We start from the raw sequence: 12,425 nt of genomic DNA on the forward strand, positions 1-12,425 counted from the left end.
CGTTGACCATCAATTTTCTATCGTTGACCCATAATATGACCGAATGTCTCTCCCCGTTCCCTTTTCTCAATAATTTTCTACCCATTTTACCCTTATTAATTACCACCTATCATATCAAATCAAATAAAAAAGTTTCTCTCACCCTTTCATCACCTTCTTACCCACGTTTCATTCACAGACAACATTCTCTTCATTTCCTCATAAAAACCCTAACTTTACTGAAGCATTGAAGAAAACAAGTAAGGAATTCGTGTGAAGTGAAGGAGAATAATTCCTGAGATTTTTTTTAGTTTGGTCGGACATTGCGTAAGATATGGATTATGAGTGATTCTCTTATACATTTGTTAAAAATTATGGGTAGTGATTCCCAAGATATTGAGTTTTGTACTGAATATGAATCTATTTTTCCTGTGTTTGTTTATAATATTATGGTTTTCCATTTTCAAAAAATTCTCAAAAGTTCATAGTTGTGTTGATACATGCATGTGTATTGAATATGAAAAAGCAATTGTGTTCCTGTGTTTGTTTATAATATTATTTTAATGATCCATTTTCGAAAAATTCTCAAGAGTTCATAGTTGTGTATTGCATATGCAAAAGCAATCGTACTGTATATCGAGACCAGTCAGTATTGCATTGCCAACATTTTCATTTGTTATTAGTGACATTTGATAGAAAACCCTCTATATTTTGATGTACGTGAAGGAGCTTGTTCTGTTCCAGATTACTTGTGGTAGAGAAATGGTGTTATCACACATGATACTTTATTGCATGAAACAAACATAGGAGTTTTCTGGTTATATGTTGAAGGGGGGTTGTACCTACTCAAAATTGCAAACCATATCTTTGCCTGTGTATTGAATATGAAAAGGCAATCGTGTTCCTGTGTTTGTTTATATGCTTATGTATTGAATATTGATAATTGTATTGATAGCTGTGTTGATAACTTAGTTGTGGTGATAGTTGCCCGTGTATGCAGATCCAGAGGATGGATATTTTGATATTGACATACAGTACGATGGTTATCTTGGTGAATACAATTATTCTGAGGGCAAGAAGTATGGTTTGATGCTTATTGGGACACATTATCTTTGGTAGTAATTGACAATAGGTTGAAAGCAATCGGCTGCCAAGGAACTCTGAGGTACTATTGGAAGAGTCATCGTCAAGTCTCCAGTCTGAAAGACCTAAAGATTTTAGGAAATGATGTAGATGTATATAATATGGCCATTGTGGGTGCGAGTGATGAAATCATAAACTTGTATGTGAAGAAAGTGAGCGTCCAAGAGATTGAGAGGGAGATACTTCTACTACAGCAGGCACATGAAGTTCATAGTAGAGTCGTAATAAAGGAGATTGAAGAGGAGAATGTACATGTTCTGAGACCGTGTAAGTGACGTAAACCTGAAGATGCACGTAGGAATGAAACCCAAGCTGAAGCAAATATGCATGATGAATGGCCAAATGATCATGAAGCAATTGAGCATGAAGTATCTGGACTTGAAGCAATTGAACCTGAAGTACCCACTGCAACTGAACCTGAAATAATTGAACATACAGCTGAAGCAACTGAACATGTAGGTGAAGCAATTGAACATGAACCTGTTAACTAAACCTTAAGCAATTGAGCAGACTGAGGGTAATACTGAACCAACTGCACCATTGAAAACCATAACATTATAAACAAACGCATAACAATTTGTAGAGATTCATATTTAGTACAAAACTCAATATCTTGTGAACCACTATCCATAATTTTTAACAGATGTATAAGAGAATCACTCACAATCCATATCTTGCGCAATGTCTGATAAAACGATAGAAAAAAATCTCAGGAACTATTCTCCTTCTTTTCGCACGAATTCCTTACTTTCTTCAATGCTTTAGTAAAGTTATGGTTCTAGGAAGGTTTTTTTTATGAGAAAATGAAGAGAGTGGGTAAGAAGGTGATAAAAGGTGAACTGAAAGGGTGAGAAAAACTTTTTTTTATTTGGTTTGACATGATAGGTAGTAATTAATAAGGGTAAAATGGATAGAAAATTGTTGAGAAAGGGGAAGGGAGAGAGACATCCGATCATATAATGGGTCAGCGGTAGAAAATTGATAGTCAACCGTGATAGTGGCCACCGGTGTAATAAAGTGTAAAGTTCGATGACCATACCGGAAAGAATTGAAATTTAATGATCACAATATGAAAATGGGTATAGTTCAGTGGCTATGGGTGTACTTTACCCCCAAAAAAGTTATATAGACTTTTTTTTTTTACAACAGTTATATAGACATTAAAAACATGCACATGCACATGTCACTACCACATATCTTATTTATATTTTAAAATAATTATTTGACTCTAAAATATTAAAATAAAAATCACGTGTATAATTATATAATAATGTCATTTCATAAGGTGATTATAATAATATAATAATCATTAAGTAATAACAACTCAATCAATCAACCACCTAATACTTAGTTTGTTTCCACTTGTTCTCATATACCATACATACCCTAAATTTGGTAAGTTTTGCCTAATCACATCCTTAACTTTTCAAATAACATATCACACATCTATAGTTGGCTTTAAAAACCTATTCCACACTTATAGTTGCCTTTAAAAACCTATCACACATCTATAGTTGGCTCATTCGGACCTCCTACATACAAAATTATTGATCTTTCGTTAAAGGATGAGGTGATATGCGTGTTATATATATAAAAAAGTGTGTGAGTTCGTTCAGTATGTCACCTCATCCGTTAAAGACAAAAGATCAACGATTTTGTGTGTAGGAGATCCGAATGAACCAATTATAAGTGTGTGATAGATTTTTAAAGCTAAATATAGATGTGTGATAGATTATTTTAAAAGTTGAGGCTGCCATTATTTTAAAAGTTGAGGCTGCCACCTATATATGTATTAAGCCGAAAGAAACTATAGCCAAAATGATAAAAAAAAAAAAAAAGTAAAAAAAATCCAAATAGTGTTAGAAAATAGTAATTCAACTTTCTTTTATTTTTTATTTTTTTGAATTATCTAAAATTTGAGTTGATTTATTTTTCTAATAAAAAAACTAAAGGGTAATTAATTTATTAGTCCCTAAATTTTGACAAAACACACTGTTTAGTCCCTGTATTTTCAAAAACACATGGTAAGGTCCCTAACTTTTTTTCTCAATGAACTGTTTAGTCCTTCCGTCTATTTGTTAGATTTTTTACCGTTTATGACTTCATAAATGACTAAATTACCCTTTACTATTTACCTTCAAACTTTAGAAGGGGAAATTCAATTTAAAAGAAGAAGCTATTTGTATGGAGAACAAGAAAAAGAAAATACACAATGCTTACGAATTTGAATGATTAAGAAGAAAATCAAGAAAAAGAACACTCAAAGTTGATTTCAGATGCATTAAAGTTTAAAGCAAATGAAAAGAAGAACGCAAATCCAAATTGACTAACAAAATCTTCATGAGAGTCTAATGGCAGGGACTAAACAGTTCACTGATAAAAAAGTTAGGGACTAAACAGTTCATCAAGAAAAAGGTTAGGGACTTTATCATGTGTTTTTTAAAATACAGGACTAAACAGTGTGTTTTGTCAAAATATGGGGACTAATAAATTAATTACCCAAAACTAAAAATAAAAAAATTATTTGTTTATATTGTATTTTTCTGACAAATAAAGAAATCTTAAAATTCAATGCTTATTCTGGTCAAACCCAAAAATAGTTAATGAAATGGAAGTCTTGTCTACAACCACCTCGTGCAAGTTGAAGTTGAAAATTAAGGAATGTGGCAACAAGTACTGTACATTATTCTTTTCTTTAAAATTAAATCTTCCCGGCTATTAACTTTGTCGGAGAACACACTCTGTCACTAACTAATCCCAATATCAATCACCCTTTCCGGTCAAATAATACCAGCGCCGCCTTACACCCCACTCTCTACCTGCCTTCACCCACGTTTTCGTTCTCTTCTTTGATACATTTCAAAAACTTCATCTTTTTAATTTCAGCAAACGATTTCAGAGACTTCACCTTTTGTTGATTTCCCCGCTTTTCAAGTCCAAATGCATTTTACTTGAACAAATAAGAAACTGGGTTGGAGCTGAAGAACACAATGGAAGGTAGCAGAGGCGTGGAGGAGATTAAAGGAACAAACGACGTCGTTCTTCACATTTCCTCCGGCCAAGAAGCTGTTTTGAAGAAACCCCAGTTGGGTTCTTCCCCAAAACATTCAAATCTTGAGTTAACAGCAATAGAGGATCCTAGATTGAGAATCCAAACCTCTCCTTCACCTTCGGATGATGCAAAGCAAAGCCCAATTCCGACCCCAAATTCATCAAAACCGCCGAAAATCCCAACCACTGAATCAATTATCAGAAGGAGATCACTTGCTCGCTCCGAGTATTCAAAACCAAAATCAAGATTCACAGAACCACCTTACCCTGATGAAGCTAAGTTAAAAGAAGAGAAGTCTCGATTAGCGAATTCAAGCTCTCCAAATAGAGTTAGTGTGTCTACTACCCCGAGAACGGCTCCAGTTACCCCCAAAACGCCACTGATTGGATCACCGGCACCAGAAGAAGAGGAAGATGAGGAAGTATATAAGACTGCAAGTCTTAAAGTGAGCAACAAGTCGGGTAAGAAATGGAAAGTATCAATGGTATTTGAGTTGACAGTGTTTATTTGCTTCATAGGATTGTTAATTTCTAGTTTAACTTTTGATAAATTGGTGGATACTTTGATTTGGGGTTTAGAGTTATGGAAATGGTGTGTGCTGGTATTAGTAATTTTCTGTGGAAGATTAGTAATTGAGTGGTTTATAAACATTTTAGTTTTCTTGATTGAAAGAAATTTCTTGCTTAGGAAGAAGGTGCTTTACTTTATATATGGACTAAAAAAGAGTGTTCAGGCTGTTATTTGGTTAAGTTTAGTGCTTTTAGCTTGGGGTTTGTTGTTTAATCGCGGTGTTAGGAGAACCAGAGACACGGCAAAGGTTCTAAATTACATCACCAGATGTCTTGCTTCTTGTGTGATTGGGGCTGCTATATGGCTACTCAAAACTTTGTTGATCAAATTGCTAGCTTCTTCGTTTCATGTCACGAGATTCTTCGATAGGATTCAAGAAGCAGTGTTTCATCAGTATGTTCTTAGAGCCCTTTCGGGACCTCCTCTAATGGAGATGGCTGAAAAGGTCGGAAGCAGTCATTCGATGCCTGGACATTTGAGTTTTAATACTGTGGGGAAGAAGTATGAAGAGAAGAAAGAGGAAGTGATTGATGTGGATAAGTTAAAGAGAATGAGGCATGAGAAGATTTCAGCTTGGACAATGAAAGGATTGGTTAATGTCATTACGGGTACAGGGTTATCTACTCTTTCGAACACTCTTTACCAGAGTGATGATGAAGACAGTGAGAAGAAGGACGATGAGATTACGAGCGAGTGGGAAGCAAAGGCTGCTGCTTATAAGATTTTCTCAAATGTGGCAAAACCTGGATGCAAGTGAGAAGAGCACACACTTAATTTCTCATATATCCTGCAAATTTGTAGTGGTAATTTGTTGAATGTTTTCTCTTTTTTCGAATGGATTAGGTACATCGACGAAGAAGACCTTTTACGTTTCATGAAAAAGGAGGAGGTAGATAATGTGATTCCACTGTTTGAAGGGGCAACAGAAACTGGGAAGATTAAGAGAAAAGCTTTAAAGAATTGGCTGGTTAGATCTCTTTCTAGTTTTACTATACATATTTGCATTTCGTATTTAGGCATAAAACTAGATTGACATAACCGTAAACGAAGATTGCACTAGATTATAATGAAGTTAAGAACTAATATAGAACTTCAGAACCTGTGGAAGCATAATCTTTGAACATCTAAGATGGTGATATAGCTTTTTGTGTTCAGGTGAATGTTTACAATGAGCGGAAAGCCTTGGCGCATTCCTTAAATGATACGAAAACGGCCATTGAGGAGTTGAATAAGCTTGCTTCAGGAATTGTGGTGGTTGTGATCATTATTGTTTGGTTACTGATGATGGGACTTTTGACTACCAAAATTATTGTCTTCATTTCATCTCAACTTTTATTGGTGGGATTCATTTTCAGTAATACTGCCAAGACAGTGTTTGAAGCAATCATATTTGTGTTTGTGATGCATCCATTCGATGTCGGTGATCGTTGCGTAATTGATGGAATACAGGCAAGTCTTCAAACCGTCATTCGATTGGCAGTAATTCTATTCTTATGTAAAAAGAAAGACCCTCACCTTGATTGATGCTTGTGTAAGTTGCAGATGATCGTAGAAGAGATGAATATCTTAAACACGGTGTTTCTGAGATATGACAATGAGAAAATATTCTATCCGAACTCGGTTCTAGCTACCAAACCCATCAGCAACTTTTACAGGAGTCCAGAGATGAGTGATACTATAGAATTTGCTGTTGATGTTTCTACTTCAATTGAGATAATTGGAGTTCTGAAATCGAGAATTAAAGCGTAAGTCATGTCTTCAATATTGGTACACGATACTTTAATCATCCGATGTTTTATCATTCGATGTTTTATGATTCGATTTCAGGTACTTGGAGAGTAAGCCTCAGCACTGGCGGCCGGGGCACAGTGTGCAGGTAAAGGAGATTGAAAATGTGAACAAGATGAAAATGGCTCTCTATGTGAATCACACCATAAACTTCCAGATTGCTGCGGATAGGGGGAACCGAAGATCTGATCTAATGCTGGAAATGAAAAACATATTTGAAGATCTTGGTGTAAAATATCATCTTTTGCCTCAAGAAGTTCATGTTAGCTATGTAAACTCAGCTGCATCAGGCTCAGCAGTTCCATTTCATAATTATGCAAGATGACACGACACGCCTTCTTTGCGTGGCATAATAACCGTTTTAGTACTCATTTTTCGGATACAAAAATTCTTACTGAATTGTTAATGGAAGCAGAAAAAGGTGAGCTGTGATTCATCTTAAAGTGGAATTTCAATATAGAATAACAGTTGAAATTATTGAAGGGTTATGAGGGAATAAAACCAAGTAGAAACCAGAATGGGCATTATTGCTATTTAGTTTAATTAATGTAGTTAATTGTAATTATTTTATTCTCCATTTCTAGTTTGTAATGTTCTTATTTAAATGTTTAGCTCAGGCATGTTCTTATTTCATTCATTTGAAGTTGTACTTGTTGATTCTAATTTTAGTTTATTTTTTTTCAAATTAAGTTACTAATACTATTTCTATCAATTCACAGTTTTTTCTCCTTATTACTTTGTTCCAAAAGTTCAATAATGGCCCTAATTGGTGAAAGGAAAAAATACAGCAAGGTTTAAATTCGGATGAAAGGTCAATTTATAATCTCCAGATTTGGCTTGCAGAACGCTGACCCAAAATGAATTAGAGTATCAATTTAGTCCATGAGTAGACATTTTTTTTTTTTGTTAATAACTTAGTTATAAAGTTGACAAAACTTGACTAATTAACCCAAAATCAATCTGTTTTGTCAAATTTTGAATTAATTTCTCAAATTTTGAATTAATTTGTAAATTTTTACGAAACTTTAGAACTGAATTAATATCTAAACTTTAATTTTGGCCAAACTGACATTGCCAACTTTATAAGCTATTTTGACCTTTAATTCAAAAAGTAATACACGTGTGTATGTAATATAATTGGTACTTGATGTGTAAGAGATATAAGAGTTTCACATTCTCTTATATTCAAATAATAAACAATATATATAGAGATTAGTAATTGTACCTAACTAAAAGGAAAATATTACTCTAACTAGAAATTCTATTTAGACAATAGTTCTTATTTAGAAAATAATTTATATTTATCACTACTTTTTTTAGACTCTCCCTCAAGCTGAACAGGGCGTTGACGAACTGTTAGCTTGTACCAAAGAAATAGAAAACGACATGTAGCTTGAAGAAAGAGAAAACGACCCCTAGCCACTGGGAGTTATTAGACTATCCCAACAATTCAAGATGAGCTTTCAAAGTTCGAACAGGAAGACGGAATGTCCCCAGACCATCCGTGATATAATCAAGCAAATCTTCTATTGTCGTAGGACTTGTTAGTTTCAGAAATTCTGATAACACAAAAGGATAGCTGGAAGAGATATTTTATTGAATATAAAAGAAGTTATAAATAGCTTTGTAGCAACCAAAGGAAATAACAAACTCACCCTAAATAAGCTAGCAACGTGGTGATAAGAACTTAAAATAAAAACAAACTCTATCTATCCCCTAAAGAATAGATCTTCCTAGAAACTAGGACATTATAAACAAACTGATGACAGCAAATTAATTTAAATTTAATAAATATCTAACAATCCCTCTCTTCAGCTAGTTCATCTTAACTTAGCTTATTTCCGTAATATCAATCACTCCAAGCATGCTACGAAGCTTCTCACACTGCTGCAGCTTCAATAGTTTTGTTATAACATCTGGAATTTGATTCTCAGAACTATAGTAACTCAGCTTAACGACTTCATCATTTACCAAATCTCTAAGAAAATGGAATTTCACATCAATATGCTTGCTTTTTCAATGAAACACTAGATTTTTAGGTAGTTGTATAATAGAGCTATTATCAGACATGATCACATTTCCTGTCTTCTCTTCAACTCCAAGTTTTTCTAACACTCATCTGAGCCAAACATATTGACATGCACATAAGGTTGTTGCTATATATTCCACTCTATAGTAGAGAGAGCCACCACTGGTTGTTTCTTTGAGGTCCAAGAAACAGCTGCACATCTGATAAGCGTCTATTTTAGCGATAAAATACCCACTTGTTATGCTATTTGTTAGCTGGTTTGATTATTATCACGGGTTTTATTGCTTGTTTTGTGTATTATGCCTCTATAGGGACTTATTATGAAGAAATGAGCTGAATTGGGGCTATTTGGAGCTAATTTGGCTAAAGATAAAATTTGAAGCTGTTTTAAAGACCTGAAGTCGAAGCTGGGAGTTAGTATTGCCCAAGACTAAGAAGCAGGCGGACAGAAATCTTTCCAAATATGTCAAGTGTGAATCTGTTCAAATTTATCACGTTTTCAGATGTCTATTAAGGAGTTTTGAGCCTACAAATCAGGAAGGAAGAAGTCAAGTAGTATTAGGAAGTTAGAATATTTATTTTTTATAATTAGCTAGTATTTATCTCCTAATTAGGGTTGGAGAACTCCAATAAATAAGAGAGGATCTATCTCTAATGGGAGTTCAGTTTTAAATTCCGCTTTATAATCAGATTTCGTTTTTACAATTCAATTTTAATTCCGTTTTTAGGTTTAGCTTTTATTTTTATTTTGTTCTCTCTTTCACAAGAGAGAAAGGTTGTTCTCCATGGCTATTCATAGCTAAACTTCCAATTTCGGTTAAGGGTTAATTCAAGGGCAGGTTTTCTCAAGTATTGTGAGATCGTTTTACTTCTATAATTCTTCTCTATTGATGTCATTTATTTATTCACTTGACGTGATAAAATTTAATCCCAAACATACCAGCATGAAAATCATAGCAAAAACAGAGCAAATCATCACTATTAATTGGATTAGAGACCCCAAAATACCTCACACTTAATTCTCGTATTGTCCTCAATGCGGAATAAACATGATTATAGGATGAAAGGCAATAAAAAAAATCAAGTGAAAGAAAAAGGGGTACTGCCCTGATTTGTGAAATTGCACAAGGTATAGTTGATTTTAAACAATGATTCTCAATTGTTGGCCATCTTTTCTTCCACATAGCGTCAGTCTCAACCATTCATATGGCATGGATGGGAAGCAAAACTCGATTGTAAAGATGAAGCGACAGAGCGTGAAGATGTTGGTTGTTACGAAGGGGCTTTGGACTGTGGAATCATGCATAGACTAAGCTTATTCTTTCGGTGGAATTGCATTGCACGACAACACTGGTGAATGGGTAGATGATTGTCCAAGCAAGTCTTCATCTGGGAAAAAAGATGGAAAAAAAAGAACCAGCATAGCAAGGAATATGAAGGCAATTAAATCTAAAATAAAGAAACAAAATGCAAGAATTTAAATAACAAGAACAACAGTTTAGCTCTATCAAAGCTAAACGATAGGCTGCCTCCCAAAAGCGCCTCTATTTAACGTCTTTGGCCAGACGTTTGTGATTTTACATTATCCAATTCCTAACCGTTCGTCCTCCTTTCCATCCCAATCATAACCAAAAATATTTTCAAGATTGTCCGGGTTACTCTTTTCATGCATAGTGGAATCAATCAAGCCAACCTGAAAAACACAATGAAATTCAATTGGATATAAAATTATACCCTTTTGAATATCCAAATTTTCATTAGCCTTAGATGAGTCAATTGGAAAAAATTTCTCTGAATTTACGATTGAATTACTTGCATCCAAAACATAAAAATCCTTTGAATAATCTAACTCATTGACAGCTATGTAATTTTTATCATCCATTACCATATCATTTTCTATTATTATATCTTCCTCTAACGCATAGTCATGAACTAAAATTGGAGTGGATAAATTCAAAACAATTTCATCAAGGGACATACCTGAGATCGATGAATTAATAGAAAACGATTGATAACTATCTGAACTTGATTGGTTCCAAAAGAAATTGGGACATGGAGAAAGATATGGATCATAATAATGATGAGAATCCCACCGGTACTCATCGATTAGGTGAAGCACATGATCCATAATTATGCAAAATCAATCAAAGAAAAGAAAAAAAAATGCAGTTCTGATTATTAATAAAATTAAAGCAAGTTAAACTAATCCCCGGCAACGGCGCCAAAATTTGACGGGTGTCGAATCCACCAAAGATAATTATAACTTCACAGCCCTTAGGCTTGCACAAGGGTAAGTAAAGGGCGAACCCAAAGGATTAGTACTGATTTAACTAAATTAATAATCAAGAAGACAAAAAAATTAAATAAGGGGAGATTTGATTAGATTGATTAACTAAATTAACAAAAACAACGAAATAGAATTGAGATTGAATGTAAATAAGAAGATTTCAGTCAAGGGATTCTTAGGCAAGGATTTCAGTTAGTCTTGATCATTGACGGAAAAGATTATTCTTCTAAATCAAATATCAGATTAGTTTGGATTATTCTTCCGTATTATTGAATTGGTTAAGTAAGACTATAACCAATCCCTAATTAACAAATAACCTTTCCTCAGCGGCTAAGATTCAACCTGTTAATAGCATTATGAAATAGAAGAACCTAATCTAAGCCAACCGATTCTCAGCGATATCGATTCAGAAACTTAATTATTTATTCACTTGACGTGATAAAATTGAATCTTGATGTATTAATGTCACGTGGAGAAAGGAATTTCAGATTGTCAGTCTGATTTTATCTCCGAATATATTCTAAGATTTGATTTTATGTTATCAATTACTACATGCTTTGATTCAACTAAACAATGACTCTTCGATTCCCTAGTTTAATCAAATAGTTGTATGTTAATTTAGTCAAAGAACAATCGGCCGTTATTACTCAAATGTAAATTAACAATTGGGATGAAATTCCTAAACACAGCGAATAAATAAATGACATCAATAGAGAAGAATTATAGAAGTAAAACGATCTCACAATACTTGAGAAAACCTGCCCTTGAATTAACCCTTAACCGAAATTGGAAGTTTAGCTATGAATAGCCATGGAGAACAACCTTTCTCTCTTGTGAAAGAGAGAACAAAATAAAAATAAAAGCTAAACCTAAAAACGGAATTAAAATTGAATTGTAAAAACGAAATCTGATTATAAAGCGGAATTTAAAACTGAACTCCCATTAGAGATAGATCCTCTCCTATTTATAGGAGTTCTCCAACCCTAATTAGGAGATAAATACTAGCTAATTATAAAAAATAAATATTCTAACTTCCTAATACTACTTGACTTCTTCCTTCCTGATTTGTAGGCTCAAAACTCCTTAATAGACATCTGAAAACGTGATAAATTTGAACAGATTCGCACTTAACATATTTGGAAAGATTTCTGTCCGCCTGCTTCTTAGTCTTGGGCAAGACTAACTCCCAGCTTCGACTTCAGGTCTTTAAAACAGCTTCAAATTTTATCTTTAGCCAAATTAGCTCCAAATAGCCCCAATTCAGCTCATTTTCTTCATAATAAGTCCCTATAGAGGCATAATACACAAAACAAGCAATAAAACCCATGATAATAATCAAACCAGCTAACAAATAGCATAACAAGTGGGTATTTTATCGCTAAAATAGACGCTTATCAACATCCCAAAATAAATGTGAACCCAGAAGTACTTCCTTTAAGTTGTCGGCAAAATCATTATCAGTAAAAGCCATGAGCTTCAAAATGATGTCTCCTCTTCTATAAAAAATACCTAGATTGATCGTACCTTTTAAGTACCTAAGAATTCTCTTTGATGTAAGCCAATGTGACATAGTTAGA

The 12,425-nt window shown here is 33.9% G+C and overlaps 1 protein-coding gene across 1 annotated transcript; it reads left to right on the top strand.

The window, feature by feature from the left end:
* The first annotated feature begins 3,774 nt into the window (after positions 1-3,774).
* On the top strand, positions 3,775-7,226 carry LOC136203414 (mechanosensitive ion channel protein 10-like). Its single transcript, XM_065994567.1, has 5 exons — positions 3,775-5,497; positions 5,588-5,711; positions 5,900-6,193; positions 6,287-6,489; positions 6,572-7,226. Exons 1-5 carry the CDS (start codon positions 4,113-4,115, stop codon positions 6,855-6,857), a joined length of 2,292 nt encoding a protein of 763 aa, XP_065850639.1. The 5' UTR covers positions 3,775-4,112; the 3' UTR covers positions 6,858-7,226.
* Positions 7,227-12,425: the final 5,199 nt, after the last annotated feature.

The sequence above is a fragment of the Euphorbia lathyris genome, chromosome 8, assembly GCF_963576675.1.
Source record: "Euphorbia lathyris chromosome 8, ddEupLath1.1, whole genome shotgun sequence".
NCBI lineage: Eukaryota > Viridiplantae > Streptophyta > Magnoliopsida > Malpighiales > Euphorbiaceae > Euphorbia > Euphorbia lathyris.

Coding starts and splice junctions, on each gene's coding strand:
- LOC136203414 (XM_065994567.1), top strand. CDS start 4,113: ATGGAAGGTAGCAGAGGCGTGGAGGAGATTAAAGGAACAAACGACGTC. Junction 5,498..5,587: donor GTGGCAAAACCTGGATGCAA/GTGAGAAGAGCA, acceptor CGAATGGATTAG/GTACATCGACGAAGAAGACC. Junction 5,712..5,899: donor AAGCTTTAAAGAATTGGCTG/GTTAGATCTCTT, acceptor TTTTGTGTTCAG/GTGAATGTTTACAATGAGCG.